The following is a 17,282-nucleotide window of genomic DNA, read 5'->3' as shown; positions in this document are numbered from 1 at the left end:
TCTGTGTGATATGTGTGTAGTAAGGGAGGATTAGAGAGTTTCTGTGTGATATGTGTGTAGTAAGGGAGGATTAGAGAGTTTCTGTGTGATATGTGTGTAGTAAGGGAGGATTAGAGAGTTTGTGTGTGATATGTGTGTAGTAAGGGAGGATTAGAGAGTTTGTGTGTGATATGTGTGTAGTAAGGGAGGATTAGAGAGTTTCTGTGTGATATGTGTGTAGTAAGGGAGGATTAGAGAGTTTCTGTGTGATATGTGTGTAGTAAGGGAGGATTAGAGAGTTTCTGTGTGATATGTGTGTAGTAAGGGAGGATTATAGAGTTTCTGTGTGATATGTGTGTAGTAAGGGAGGATTAGAGAGTTTGTGTGTGATATGTGTGTAGTAAGGGAGGATTAGAGAGTTTGTGTGTGATATGTGTGTAGTAAGGGAGGATTAGAGAGTTTGTGTGTGATATGTGTGTAGTAAGGGAGGATTAGAGAGTTTGTGTGTGATATGTGTGTAGTAAGGGAGGATTAGAGAGTTTCTGTGTGATATGTGTGTAGTAAGGGAGGATTAGAGAGTTTCTGTGTGATATGTGTGTAGTAAGGGAGGATTAGAGAGTTTGTGTGTGATATGTGTGTAGTAAGGGAGGATTAGAGAGTTTGTGTGTGATATGTGTGTAGTAAGGGAGGATTAGAGAGTTTCTGTGTGATATGTGTGTAGTAAGGGAGGATTTGAGAGTTTCTGTGTGATTTGTGTGTAGTAAGGGAGGATTAGAGAGTTTCTGTGTGATATGTGTGTAGTAAGGGAGGATTAGAGAGTTTCTGTGTGATATGTGTGTAGTAAGGGAGGATTAGAGAGTTTGTGTGTGATATGTGTGTAGTAAGGGAGGATTAGAGAGTTTGTGTGTGATATGTGTGTAGTAAGGGAGGATTAGAGAGTTTGTGTGTGATATGTGTGTAGTAAGGGAGGATTAGAGAGTTTGTGTGTGATATGTGTGTAGTAAGGGAGGATTAGAGAGTTTCTGTGTGATATGTGTGTAGTAAGGGAGGATTAGAGAGTTTCTGTGTGATATGTGTGTAGTAAGGGAGGATTAGAGAGTTTCTGTGTGATATGTGTGTAGTAAGGGAGGATTAGAGAGTTTCTGTGTGATATGTGTGTAGTAAGGGAGGATTAGAGAGTTTGTGTGTGATATGTGTGTAGTAAGGGAGGATTAGAGAGTTTCTGTGTGTGTGTATGTGTGTAGTAAGGGAGGATTAGAGAGTTTGTGTGTGATATGTGTGTAGTAAGGGAGGATTAGAGAGTTTGTGTGTGATATGTGTGTAGTAAGGGAGGATTAGAGAGTTTCTCTGTGATATGTGTGTAGTAAGGGAGGATTAGAGAGTTTCTCTGTGATATGTGTGTAGTAAGGGAGGATTAGAGAGTTTCTCTGTGACATGTGTGTAGTAAGGGAGGATTAGAGAGTTTCTGTGTAGTAAGGTCACATTAGGGAGCTTTGATGCAGTCCATTTAGACAAATTTGATGGATTAGTGGTCCCAGTATGTAGACTTGATGAGTAAGTGTTCCTTGTAGACAATATAGATGGGTTTTGAAAGCCTTGTACCCAGGATTTATTGTTCAGTTTTTCCTGTAGACAGGCTTGATAAGATAATGGTCCTGGTAGACACCGTTCATGGTTTGTAGCACATATAGACAGGGTTTATGATTTGAGGTCCCTGAAGACAGAATTCAGAAGTTAGTGGTCCTTATGGACAGGCTTAATTGATTAGCAGTCCCTACTGACAGAATTGGTGGGTTATTGGTCCTTGTAGACAGGATTGCTGGGTTATTGGTTCCTGTAGACAGGTTTAGTTTGTTAGCAGTTCCTATACATCTGTCTGTGTCTGTCGGTTTCATGCCGACTCTAGTGAGCGCAATAACCAAAAGGAGTGGCTTCATCCCATCAGTGACTGCGGAGTGTAGTGTCACCTGGCCTACGGGGGATGTTCGTATATGTACATGGGGTGTAGAGTTGGTTGTGACATCGACAGCCATTCCCCAGTCCCCCTTTATTCATTCATTGTGACAGAAATAACAACCAGTAGCACTCCACCGATTTGCATGTGTTTCCACTTACCACACATTTCATCTTTTCTGTAATTACATCATTGGGAGTGAGCTCACCTATCTAACACACACTCTGTACTCCCCAATCACACTATCTCTTTGGTCATTGCTATGTATATCCACACAATAGCTTACCAAATTACATATACACATTCATCAGACAAATTTGAATATCAGAAATAGGAATAATTATGAAACTCTTGGCAGTGTGCACATTTCATGTGTGGCTATATTTTATAATTGCCAAAAAATAGTGAGAAAAACCAACAAAAAGAGGCATTAATACTTTAGCCTAAGTGACAGAAAGTAATGGCTGTTTAAAATGTTTGATTTACTTGGAATCTATTTTTAGCTCACCTGGCCCAATGGGCCAGATTTTTTTTATAAAACATGGGTTTTAGCCCCCTGGGGCCAGATGGACAGGGCCCAACAGGGAAAACCTAACCCCCATGTAAATTTAGATGATTTTCTTATCATTGCTTTGCACTAGCAACAATTTATTTGGATCTTTGGTGCTTTGAAACAATTGTGATCTCCACTGAACGACTATAGCATTGCTGAGCATCAGGAGATAAAACAATCATAACTTATGATTTGTCCTGGGGTCTGGTCCCACCCCTGGACAGATTATATCTTTGAATCCATTTAAATTACCATCCGATAACTTTATAGCATTGCTGGACATAAAGAAACTAATAAGTTATCTCTGCCCCCACCCCTAAGAAATTGAAGCTGTATTGGTGGGGTAAGGCCCATCAGGGGAAATGTTTTCCTTCTAAAGAAATGTAATGTTTTGCATTATTGACTTAAATATCCAGGTGAGTGACACACACCTATGTAATGATATAGTTTTTAAGTTTGTGGAATTTTCTCTGTATTTGCTTAAGTTTATTGATTTTAACTCCTTTGAACCAAAGTAAAGCCAATGAGCAGAGAAGTATGAAAAAAGAGAACACTGAAAACTCAGTCCTTTATGCTCCTTATATTTGACACTGTTAAATTAGATCCTGTGCCTTGTAAGCCCTAGACATTCTCGTTTAATTTGGATTCCCAGAAATGTAATTGGAATCTGATCCTTTAATCTAAATTTTCTGTTTTTTGCTTTGCCTTATTTTGTCATGAATACAATGTAGTGTTATAATTCTTGATCCAAAAGTTTTTGTTTTAGTTTTTTTTCTACATTTTGTGTTTTTTTAGAAAATGTCAGGCGTTCTCTCATCCAAAATACTGACATTAGTCTGATATAGATTACTTTACAACAAAAGGAAAAATATTTAACAAGAATTGGAAAGAACAACAACTCTGCATACAAAGAAAGATGACATCTCAGGAATGGGTACATGTTATAAAGGGGGCCATGGAGGGGATCGTACCTACTGTGAAGGGGGCACTGAAGGGAATTGGTATGTAATATGTAGGGGGCCCTGGAGGGGATTGGTATGTACTATGTAGGGGGTCCTGGAGGGGATCAGTACATACTGTGAAGGGGGCCCGGAAGGGGTTCGGTACATACTGTGAAGGGGGCACTGGAGGGGATTGGTATGTACTATGTAGGGGGACCTGGAGGGGATTGGTACATACTGTGAAGGGGGCACTAGAGGGGATTGGTATGTATTGTGTAGGGGGCCCTGGAGGGGATCGGTACATACTGTGAAAGGGGCCCTGGAGGGGATCGGTACATACTGTGAAGGGGGCCCTGGAGGGGATAAGTGCATACTGTGAAGGTGGCACTGGAGGGGATCGGTACATACTGTGAAGGGGGCACTGGAGGGGATTGGTACATACTGTGAAGGGGGCCCTGGAGGGAATTGGTTCATACTGTGAAGGGGGCCCTGGAGGGGATTGGTACATACTGTGAAAGGTGGCACTGGAGGGGACTGGTACATACTGTGAAAGGGCCACTGGAGGGGATTGGTACATACTGTGAAAGGGGCACTGGAGAGGATTGGTACATACTGTGAAAGGGGCACTGGAGGGAATTGGTACATACTGTGAAAGGGGCACTGGAGGGAATTGGTACATACTGTGAAAGGGGCACTGGAGGGAATTGGTACATACAGTGAAGGGAATTGGTATGTATTGCAGAGAGGCATTGGTGTGCGTTGGTATGTACTGTGAAGGGGGGCAATGGAGGGCATGGGTATGTACTGTGAAGGGGGCACTGGAAGGGATAGGTATGTACTGTGAAGGGGCACTGGAGGGGATTGGTATGTACTGTGAAGGGGGAACTAGAGGGCATTGGTATGTACTGTGAAGGGGGAACTAGAGGGCATGTGTATGTACTGTGAAGGGGGAACTAGAGGGCATGTGTATGTACTGGGAAAGGGGTACTGGAGTACTTCGTACTCAGTACTTAGTATGTGAAGAGAGGGGAGGCACCAAAGGATGGATACATCAGATGCACTTATTCTATGTAAAGGAGCTTCAGAGGAAACATTATAAAAGTACTATTTTGTGGTAGGGGGCCTTAAAGGGGAACAGATAAATCATAAACACATGTCTGGTTTATAAACCCACCCATATGTACTGCTGTCCAATAAAATACTCATCAAGGTATATCACTGTCCTGTGATAAGCCCATGCCCTTCTTTCAATCAGATGTTATGGTTTATCACCTGGGCAGATAATATGTGAATGGTTGATTACCAGAGATAATCTGTGAATTGAGATCACAGGAGATAATCTGTAAATGGGGGCTTGCTAGAGATAATATGTAAATTGGGGGCTTACCAGAGATAATCTGTAAATGGGGGCTTGCCAGAGATAATATGTAAATTGGGGGCTTGCCAGAGATAATCTGTAAATGGGGGCTTGCCAGAGATAATATGTAAATTGGGGGCTTACCAGAGATAATCTGTAAATGGGGGCTTGCCAGAGATAATATGTAAATTGGGGGCTTGCCAGAGATAATCTGTGGATGGAGATCATCAGAGATAATCTTTAGATGGCAGATAACTAGAGATAATTTATAGATGGGGATTATGGGAGATTATCTGTGGATGGCAGATTACCGTAGATAATCTGTGGATTGAGATTACTGGAGATCATCTGTACTTTTTCTATAAAATTGGTGGAGGTGCCCAGGGAAAAACATGAGTATTGACGCTAAGATGGGACATCAGGGAAACCTGGGTGTTTATTGCCTATGATGGGAGTGTCTGTGTACAACACATGTGTTACGCTGACAGTTACCAAGATAATACTTGTCATTATGTGTAAGGACGTCACTTGCTTCAATTAGGCACAATGTGGAGAGGTGGTTGTCTACCAAGAGTGTGGAGTTGATCACCAGCTCAGTTATGTAGGACAAATTCCTCCTACATTTCTCTTCTCACCCAGGACACTGCAGTTCTAATGGTAGATTCACATTTGTACACAGTGTGGTACACTGCGTGGTAAACTACACGTGTCCTGTGCTTTATGGTACAGTCCATATGTTCCTATGCTTTATGGTACAGTCCAAGTGTTTCAGTACTTTGTTGAACATTCATACAAATCCTTGTATTTGATGTTTGTTTTCATCCTATACTTTGTTGTTCAGTCAAGATGTTTTGGCTGTTCATGTCGTGATAAACCCAAAAAGGTTTCTTCATATACTTTATTGTACATTCCAACCCTGTCTGCACTTTGTAGAGCAGTTCATGATGCTTTTTTACCTCGTGGTACAGACCATAATACTTCTGTACTTTGTGGTACAGACCATAATACTTCTGTATTTTGTGGTACAGACCATAATACTTCTGTACTTTGTGGTACAGTTCATAATGCTTCTGTACTTAGTGGTACAGACCATAATGCTTCTGTACTTTGTGGTACAGACCATAATGCTCCTGTACTTTGTGGTACAGACCATAATACTTCTGTACTTTGTGGTACAGACCATAATACTTCTGTACTTTGTGGTTCAGACCATAATACTTCTGTACTTTGTGGTACAGTTCATAATGCTTCTGTACTTTGTGGTACAGACCATAATGCTTCTGTACTTTGTGGTACAGACCATAATGCTCCTGTACTTTGTGGTACAGACCATAATACTTCTGTACTTTGTGGTACAGACCATAATACTTCTGTACTTTGTGGTTCAGACCATAATACTTCTGTACTTTGTGGTACAGTTCATAATGCTCCTGTACTTTGTGGTACAGACTATAATACTTCTGTACTTTGTGGTACAGACCATAATACTTCTGTACTTTGTGGTACAGACCATAATGCTTCTGTATTTTGTGGTACAGACCATAATACTTCTGTACTTTGTGGTATAGACCATAATACTTCTGTACTTTGTGGTTCAGACCATAATACTTCTGTACTTTGTGGTTCAGACCATAATACTTCTGTACTTTGTGGTACAGTTCATAATGCTCCTGTACTTTGTGGTACAGATTATAATACTTCTGTACTTTGTGGTACAGACCATAATACTTCTGTACTTTGTGGTACAGACCATAATGCTTCTGTATTTTGTGGTACAGACCATAATACTTCTGTACTTTGTGGTACAGACCATAATACTTCTGTACTTTGTGGTACAGACCATAATGCTTCTGTACTTTGTGGTACAGACCATAATGCTTCTGTACTTTGTGGTACAATTCATAATGCTTTTGTGCATTGTGGTACACTTCATAATGCTTCTGTACTTTGTGGTACAGTTCATAATGCTTCTGTACCTTGTGGAACATTGCAAATATTTCTTGTGTTTTGTGATGCAGTCCAGATTTTCCTGTACTTAGTGGTATGTTACACAGTTTAAATTTTTTACATGATCTTTGTGGTTGAGAGAAAAAACAAAATACATCTATTCTTTAAAGTACATGTATATCAAACACAGAATTTCAAGTTTGGTTTCCACACACCCCTTGATTTTTTTTTTTTTTTTTTTGTCTGTGATTTTGAAAAAAAAAAAGAACAACCCTGCAGCACTTTCTTCCGAAATTGTCTTTTACTGGTCTTTTGTTTATTGGGTCTTTTACATTCTCCAGTTTTGGACAATGTTATGAGTTTTTACCCTTTTTTTGTCATTTGTATTTTAATAAAACGCTGATATCATTTCTTCCTTTATAGGTCTGATAGTTAGATATTGATATAGGTTATTTAAGCTTTTGATTTGTGATCATTCATAACTTGATTTTCTGAGCATTTTTATACCTTACCCTTTGTATATATTGGTATACTCAGTGACAGATGTGAATTTAATATTGGCCCTTATTTTATCAATAGTAGCTCAAATATTACCACAGAGGAGAGAAAACAATTCCAAAAACATGGAAAATATTGGGATATCTAATGAGGTCACAATCTTGTTTCTTGTGTCAGACTTCTCGCATTCAGGACATCTTCCTCTCCAGAAAGTTCGCATAAAACAGAATGGTCTGCTGATCAGCACTTAAAAAAGAGCCGTTTTCTCCATGTTATAAATCACTACCATATGTATTGTCTGATATGACGTTTGATAGTTTTTATGTGAGGAAGGGGGCTCAGTTCAAAATAGGTCTGACAATAAAATTCAACCTTTTAATGTGAGATGCAGTTTAAATGAAGTTGGGATATTGATTGATTCAGAAAATGATATTAAGTATATGCATTAAAAATTACCTCTACTGATGGTTTAAAGACAATTAAGACAATCAATTAGAAAAAGTTTCAATGCTGATTGCTGGGAAAGATATTAGGAGTTGCCGCACGTTTGAACCTGTATCTGTGTGTGCTAGGTTATGTTAGTTTTACACAATGCAGAAAATATAAAATTGTGAAACAGCTGTAATGATAGGAATCCGCTGGGTAGCCCATGAATATGGCTACATTGGATTCATTCCAACTACTGTACCTGACTTACTACAAGGTAAATCTATCGTAAAAACAAGGTGTCTTGATGGAAGTGTACAATGAAGAAAAAATCGACCTTCGTTTAGATCATGTTTTAGTATAAGATATTTTTTGTAAGTAAGAAGTATCAGATTATCCGTTGTACATCTGTTGGCTTGTTTGTAATTTTTCCTTTTATGTATGGACCTGGTAATCGCCTAGCTCACAGTTATACAAGTAATTATATATTGATCCCTCATTCATAAATTCATTCTTTATGAATGATAATACAAAAAGTGCTAGAGATCTATTAAATTGTGTAATCATTCATTTATATATATATATTGTATATATAGAATAATTGTATTGAATATAAAGTAATTGAATTTTCATGAACGTGAACTTAATAATGGATTTTCTTATAAGAGAATATAATGATAGTACGAAATTTTTTAAAACTCATGTATTGTCACTGAGAATCATAAGATATCACAAAAACTGAATTGTGGAAGTGTTGTGTGGGTGATATAAGTGATGCTGGATATAGAAGTCTTTCAGTTGCGTGCATTTGACAGACATATTTTTAAATATTTAAAACCTCAATGCAGGTTTCAAAGAATTGTATTGATAATGTTTCCAGATTCCTGTTTGTCTTGTAATTTTTCAACATTAGAAGATATGAGATAAGTGAGAATCAGGCATTCGTGTAAAATTGTCTGTCGTAGAGGTGATCAGTACTTAGGAGTACTGCATCATTACATTTTTAGGTCTTATTGAGATCAGATCGTCTATTTCTACATAAATTGAATTAATGAATATTTAATATGATGTTCCCTCTACATTGCTATATTGTAGGTCAGCTGCCCCGATTCATGGCTTCATGATCCTGAACCGCCTGGGCCTCAAGAATCTCATTGAACCAATCAGCAAGGATCTAGAGTTTCAGCAGCAGGACCCATTTCTCCTCTACAGGAATGCCAAAGGTAAGTATAGCCATGTGTGTATTGGGAGCAGAGAGGGGGGAGGAGGGGATTGTTGGAAGGGGGAGGGTTAGGTGTGACTCTGGTACTTTGGTATGGCTGTCTTATGTAGGTAAGATATTGGTACCATACCATGCCAACAATACAAAGTCTAAACCATTCATAACATACAATTATCATATATTTATCTAGCAATTTACAAACCCTTCTTTAAAACAGTTCTATTACAATAGTGTTAATTATTATCATTTGTTATAAAGGGAATAGATTGAAGAGAATGTCACACAAAGTGTCAAATCCATTATCAAAGTAATGTTGCACAAGGTACCAAATCCAAATTCACACAATAGGTGTCAAATCCATTATCAAAATGTAATGTTGCACAAGGTACCAAATCCAATCATAATGTCATACAAGGTACTAATATAATGTCATACAAGGTACCATATCCCATATCAAGTAATGTCCTACAAGGTGTCATATCCCACATCAAGTAATGTCATACAAGGTACCATATCCCACATCAAGTAATGTCATACAAGGTACCATATCCCACATCAAGTAATGTCATACAAGGTGTCATATCCCACATCAAGTAATATCATACAAGGTACCATATCCCACATCAAGTAATGTCACAAGGTACCATATCCCACATCAAGTAATGTCACACAAGGTACCATATCCCACATCAAGTAATGTCACACAAGGTACCATATCCCACATCAAGTAATGTCATAAAAGCTACCATATCCCACATCAAGTAATGTCACAAGGTACCATATCCCACATCAAGTAATGTCTTACAAGCTACCATATCCCACATCAAGTAATGTCACAAGGTACCATATCCAACATCAAGTAATGGCACACAAGGTACCATATCCCACATCAAGTAATGTCATAAAAGCTACCATATCCCACATCAAGTAATGTCACACAAGGTACCATATCCCACATCAAGTAATGTCACACAAGGTACCATATCCCACATCAAGTAATGTCACACAAGAAGTAATGTCAACATATCCCACATCAAGGTACCATATCCCACATCAATGTCACACAAGGTAATATCCCACATCAAGTCACACACACAAGGTACAAAGCTACCATATCCCACATCAAGTAATGTCACACAAGGTACCATATCCCACATCAAGTAATGTCATACAAGGTACCATATCCCACATCAAGTAATGTCATACAAGGTACCATATCCCACATCAAGTAATGTCATACAAGGTGTCATATCCCACATCAAAGTAATGTCTTACAAGGTACCATATCACACATCAAGTAATGTCTTACAAGGTACCATATCCCACATCAACTAATGTCATACAAGGTGTCATATCCCACATCAAAGTAATATCATACAAGGTACCATATCCCACATCAAGTAATGTCACACAAGGTACCATATCCCACATCAAGTAATGTCACAAGGTACCATATCCCACATCAAGTAATGTCATACAAGGTACCATATCCCACATCAAGTAATGTCATACAAGTAATGTACCATATCCCACATCAAGTAATGTCATACAAGGTACCATATCCCACATCAAGTAATGTCATAGGTACCATATCCCACATCAAGTAATGTCATACAAGGTACCATATCCCACATCAAGTAATGTCATATCCCAAGGTCATACAAGGTACCATATCCCACATCAAGTAATGTCATACAAGGTACCATATCCCACATCAAGTAATGTCATACAAGGTACCATATCCCACATCAAGTAATGTCATACAAGGTGACATATCCCACATCAAGTAATGTCATACAAAAACCCACATCAAGTAATGTCACAAGGTACCATATCCCACATCAATTAATGTCATACAAGGTACCATATCCCACATCAAGTAATGTCATACAAGGTACCATATCCCACATCAAGTAATGTCATACAAGGTACCATATCCCACATCAAGTAATGTCATACAAGGTACCATATCCCACATCAATTAATGTCATACAAGGTACCATATCCCACATCAAATAAAGTCATACAAGGTACCATATCCCACATCAAGTAATGTCATACAAGGTACTATATCCCACATCAAGTAATGTCATACAAGGTACCATATCCCACATCAAGTAATGTCATACAAGGTACCATATCCCACATCAAGTAATGTCATACAAGGTGTCATATCCCACATCAAGTAATGTCATACAAGGTACCATATCCCACATCAAGTAATGTCATACAAGGTACCATATCCCACATCAAGTAATGTCATACAAGGTACCATATCCCACATCAAGTAATGTCATACAAGGTACCATATCCCACATCAAGTAATGTCATACAAGGTACCATATCCCACATCAAGTAATGTCATACAAGGTACCATATCCCACATCAAGTAATGTCACACAAGGTACCATATCCCACATCAAGTAATGTCTTACAAGGTACCATATCCCACATTAAAGTAATGTCATACAAGGTACCATATCCCACATCAAGTAATGTCACAAGGTACCATATCCCACATCAAGTAATGTCACAAGGTACCATATCCCACATCAAGTAATGTCATACAAGGTACTATATCCCACATCAAGTAATGTCATACAAGGTACCATATCCCACATCAAGTAATGTCCTACAAGGTGTCATATCCCACATCAAGTAATGTCATACAAGTAATGTCATACAAGGTACCATATATCCCACATCAAGTAATGTCATCAAGGTACCATATCCCACATCAAGGTCATACAAGGTACCATATCCCACATCAAGTAATGTCATACAAGGTACCATATCCCACATCAAGTAATGTCATACAAGGTACCATATCCCACATCAAGTAATGTCATACAAGGTACCATATCCCACATCAAGTAATGTCATACAAGGTACCATATCCCACATCAAGTAATGTCACACAAGGTACCATATCCCACATCAAGTAATGTCATACAAGGTACCATATCCCACATCAAGTAATGTCATACAAGGTACCATATCCCACATCAAGTAATGTCATACAAGGTACCATATCCCACATCAAGTAATGTCATACAAGGTACCATATCCCACATCAAGTAATGTCATACAAGGTACCATATCCCACATCAAGTAATGTCATACAAGGTACCATATCCCACATCAAGTAATGTCATACAAGGTACCATATCCCACATCAAGTAATGTCACACAAGGTACTATATCCCACATCAAGTAATGTCATACAAGGTGTCATATCACACATCAAGTAATGTCAAACAAGGTACCATATCCCACATCAAGTAATGTCATACAAGGTAACATAGCCCACATCAAGTAATGTCATAAAAGGTTACATATCCCACATCAAGTAATGTCATACAAGGTACTATATCCCACATCAAGTAATGTCATACAAGGTACCATATCCCACATCAAGTAATGTCATACAAGGTACCATATCCCACATCAAGTAATGTCATACAAGGTACCATATCCCACATCAAGTAATGTCATACAAGGTACCATATCCCACATCAAGTAATGTCATACAAGGTACCATATCCCACATCAAGTAATGTCATACAAGGTACCATATCCCACATCAAGTAATGTCATACAAGGTACTATATCCCACATCAAGTAATGTCCTACAAGGTGTCATATCCCACATCAAGTAATGTCATACAAGGTACCATATCCCACATCAAGTAATGTCATACAAGGTACCATATCCCACATCAAGTAATGTCATACAAGGTACCATATCCCACATCAAGTAATGTCATACAAGGTACCATATCCCACATCAAGTAATGTCATACAAGGTACCATATCCCACATCAAGTAATGTCATACAAGGTACCATATCCCACATCAAATAATGTCATACAAGGTACCATATCCCACATCAAATAATGTCATACAAGGCACCATATCCCACATTCTATTAACATTGGATTACTGGAGGATGTCAGACTGATTTAGCTTGACAAAAAGTAAGGAGTGTATATAAAAAAAATTGATGAAGTTATTATTATTATCTAATTTTGTGTCCCCTCCGGGAATTAAGTAGAATTATTTACCATGTGATGTAACAGTATGATGTACAGGATGTTTTGATGTACTTGCAAGGAGTAATGGATATAAACACAGCAGGCTTAGCTGAGAAATTGTGTCTTTAGTCAATCAAAGCTATGTGCGGCCTAAATCGGTGGTTATGATGGTGTTTTGAAGTTTTTGTCTCACCATCATAAAGAAGTTGTTTGGCTCTTCTGTCTGAGCTATTTTCAGAATATTTTTAGCGTTTTAGTACTTTTGTCCTTATATATTCATCTCCATAAAATATAGTTTAACAGATATTTATTTGGTGTAGACATCATCACCCTTACACAGAACAATTGATATGTGTTTACTTGAGGTCGACTTGATGTATGTGTTGGTGTAGTGAGATCTTGATGAGATATGATGTGTGCCACCTCAGGAGAAGAACCAATTACACAGCCTGTCCACATTTATTACAGCCATCCTGTTTTGTTCATTTCTGTGCACCATGTGTTAACTTTTTACATTTTAAACTTGTTCTCAAGTTCCACCATTGGGATTGAGCTGAACCTTCCTTAAATGATCTTGAGATGGTACCAACCATATGTTATTTTTCGGGTCAGTTCAAAATCCAACATGACCGTCATCTTGAAAAACACATTTTAAACTTCTCCAATTCTGCTGGTGCCATTGAGCATAAAGTTGGTTGGAATGTTAAGAACAAGAAGCTGAAGTTGAAATTTTTATGGTCTCATCAAAAGTTCAATACAGGAGCTATTGCAGCCATTTGCTAACAGGAGTGCACAATCTCGGTTTCCCTGAACAGCACCAATTTTAAACTTCTTTTCAAGTTCCATCCTTGGTATTGAGCTGAAACTTGCCTGAAATGATCCTGAGATAGTCCTGATAAAACTATAATTTTTTTTGCTCAATCCAAAATCCAATATGGCCACTGTTGCTACCACCTTGAAAAATACATTTTAAATGTGTTCGCAAGTGACACTAGTGCTATTCAGCTGATAATTGGTGAGAATGTAAAGGAAGACAAACCTTGATGAAAAGTTTGATAAGGTGGCAATGGTAGTCTATAGTGATATGTTTGTACAATCATTGTCTCCTTGTCTACCTGTGATATTGAGCCGAAATGTGCCTGAAATGATCTTGAGATGGTCTTAACCAATTTTTGCTATCTTTTGGGTTGGTCCAAAATCTAATATGGCCACCATGGCAGCCATCTTGAAAAACACACTGTTAAACTTCTCAATTCCACTGGTGCCATGAAGTTGAAATTTTATACAAGTATTGAGAAACTGAAATAAGGAGCATTTTTTTCCTTTACTGCTAAAATATTCCACACTGTTTTATTCATTTGATAACTGGTCCTACTAATAATGCTGTTGTATCATATATAGGTCTTTGAATGTGGGCCTTTTGTTGTTAAGTGGTTTGGGGTGTTATCTGGTGTTGGAATTTCCTGTAACAGTTCTTGATACCAGCAGCCTGAACTTACACACCTCATTCACAATAATGATTTTAGTGAGGTAGATCTAGCTTGTTCTGTTAAGCAGAGACAGTTTAAGTAGCATTACAGGTGTAGCAATAAGAGATAGTCAAGAAACAGGCTGTTGATGTCACACTGTATCAATGTGTACTGCCTACCTGAGGTGAATATGTGATGACATCTGCTCCTGTAACACAAATACTATTCAAACAATGGCCAAGTAAACATGAACTAGTCTTCTCAGTAATAATGTAAAGAAAGGAAAAAGTTCTTAATTGGTGGCTAATTACAAGTGTACCATGATTATAAGGCTTTTCTTTCAATATTTTCTTTAAGATATCAAATGAAAAAAAAAATGAAAAAAATGAAAAGTACACTTGGTATGTAACAGTCCTTTCCTTTTTTCTTTGCCTGCAAGGACTAATGTCCTCAAATTTGTAGGTACAGAGGTCAGTGTTCTCAAGTTTGATGTTACAAGGACAAATGTCCTCAAATTTGTAGGTACAGAGGTCAGTGTCCTAATGTCAGATGCTACATGGACAAACGTCCTCAAATTTGTAGGTACAGAGGTCAGTGTCCTTAAGTCAGATGCTACAAGGACAAACGTCTTCAAATTTGTAGGTACAGAGGTCAATGTCCTTAAGTCAGATGCTACAAGGACAAACGTCCTCAAATTTGTAGGTACAGAGGTCAGTGTCCTTAAGTCTGATGCTACATGGACAATTCAGAGTTGTAGGTAAAGAAGCTAAGGTCCTGACAAAGGAATTTAAGATCACAAATGTCATCAGGTTTGTAGGTACAAGTGTTTGTGTTTTCCATATTTACAGTGTCCTTAAGTCAGATGCTACATGGACAAACGTCCTCAAATTTGTAGGTACAGAGGTCAGTGTCCTTAAGTCAGATGCTACATGGACAAACGTCCTCAAATTTGTAGGTACAGAGGTCAGTGTCCTTAAGTCAGATGCTACATGGACAAACGTCCTCAAATTTGTAGGTACAGAGGTCAGTGTCCTTAAGTCAGATGCTACAAGGACAAACGTCTTCAAATTTGTAGGTACAGAGGTCAGTGTCCTTAAGTCAGATGCTACATGGACAAACGTCCTCAAATTTGTAGGTACAGAGGTCAGTGTCCTTAAGTCAGATGCTACATGGACAAACGTCCTCAAATTTGCTACATGGACAAACGTCCTCAAATTTGTAGGTACAGAGGTCAGTGTCCTTAAGTCTGATGCTACATGGACAATTCAGAGTTGTAGGTAAAGAAGCTAAGGTCCTGACAAAGGAATTTAAGATCACAAATGTCATCAGGTTTGTAGGTACAAGTGTTTGTGTTTTCCATATTTACAACGATGTCTAATTTTGACATAAACAAGAACAAGTACTGCCTCTCTGCCTACCATATATGACCTCTATTTCTCTGATTCCCAATAGAGTTCTGTGACACTATTTTGAATCCACAGTTGCAGTAAAAATAATTATCTCTCCAACTCTGGTGACATTCATTGTCTCCTCTTCTTCCTCCATCGTACCACCTATCATTGACAATCATACTTGAATGTTGCGTGTTTTGTTCTTTAGGGCCATAATTGTTTTGACACTGACTTGGTAATGTTCTATAAATAAGACAAATACATAAGTAAGGGAGTTAGACAAGCTGCAATGGCCAGCCTATAAATCGAAGCAAGTTTTCATTACAGTGGTCAAAGAGACAAGGATTTGGTTGAGACAATTTGATTGAGCATCCCGAAGGAACAACTGAGCGGATTTTAATCAGATTTGTGTAACTGGTGGGTCTGATAGGAAAGGAGGTGACAGGATGGGGAAGGGGCTGATGGGTTAAAGAAGGGGGTGATAGCATAGAGAAGGGGATGGTGGGGTAGGGGCTAATGGGTTAAAAAGGGGCTGATAGCATAGGGAAGAGGCTAGTGGGATAGGGAAGGGACTAATGGGTTAAAGAAGGGGCTGATAGTATAGAGAAGGGGCTAGTGGGATAGGGTAGGGGCTAATGGGTTAAAAAGGGGCTGATAGTGTAGAGAAGGAGCTGATTGGATAGGAAAATGACTAACGGGATAGCGAGGGGGCTGATGGATTAGAGAAGGGATTAATTAGATAGGGAGGTGGCTGATGGATTAGAGAAGGGATTAATTAGATAGGGAGGGGGCTGATGGATTAGAAAAGGGATTAATTAGATAGGGAGGGGGCTGATGGATTAGAGGAGGGATTAATTAGATGGGGAGGGGGATGATGGATTAAAGAAGGAATTCATTAGATAGGGAGGGGGCTGATGGATTAGAGAAGGGATTAATTAGATAGGGAGGGGGCTAATGGATTATAGAAGGGATTAATTAGATAGGGAGGGGGCTGATGGATTAGAGAAAGGATTAATTAGATATCGGCTGTGAACAAGTATTAAATAAGGTCTTAATTAGATAGGGAGGGGGCTGATGGATTAGAGAAGGGATTAATTAGATAGGGAGGGGAATGATTAATAAGGAGGGGGCTTGGATTAGAGAAGGGATTAATTAGATAGGGAGGGGGCTGATGGATTAGAGAAAGGACTAATTAGATAGGGAGGGGAATTATGGATTAGAGAAGGGATTAATTAGATAGGGAGGGCGATGATGGATTAGAGAAGGGATTAATTAGATAGGGAGGGAACTGATGGATTAGAGAAAGGATTAATTAGATAGGGAGGGGAATGATGGATTAGAGAAGGGATTAATTAGATAGGGAGGGCGATGATGGATTAGAGAAGGGATTAATTAGATAGGGAGGGGGTTGATAGTGTAGAGAAAGGATTAATTAGATAGGGAGGGGGCTGATGGATTAGAGAAAGGATTAATTAGATAGGGAGGGGAATGATGGATTAGAGAAGGGATTA

General features: G+C 38.6%; 1 protein-coding gene across 1 annotated transcript in view; it reads left to right on the top strand.

Annotated features, from left to right (window-relative positions):
• Positions 1-17,282, top strand: part of LOC132558637 (mRNA-decapping enzyme 1B-like) — a 99,324-nt gene that overhangs the window by 67,378 nt on the left and 14,664 nt on the right. Inside the window, exon 3 of the mRNA XM_060223235.1 lies at positions 8,751-8,878. Coding sequence (XP_060079218.1) covers positions 8,751-8,878 — 128 coding nt within the window. The remainder of the gene's footprint in view (positions 1-8,750; positions 8,879-17,282) is intronic.

This window comes from Ylistrum balloti, unplaced genomic scaffold (assembly GCF_031769215.1).
Source record: "Ylistrum balloti isolate Yb309-2 unplaced genomic scaffold, AGI_CSIRO_Ybal_v1 Utg370800, whole genome shotgun sequence".
Classification (NCBI taxonomy): Eukaryota; Metazoa; Mollusca; class Bivalvia; order Pectinida; family Pectinidae; genus Ylistrum; species Ylistrum balloti.
This window is presented reverse-complemented; position numbering and strand designations above follow the sequence as displayed.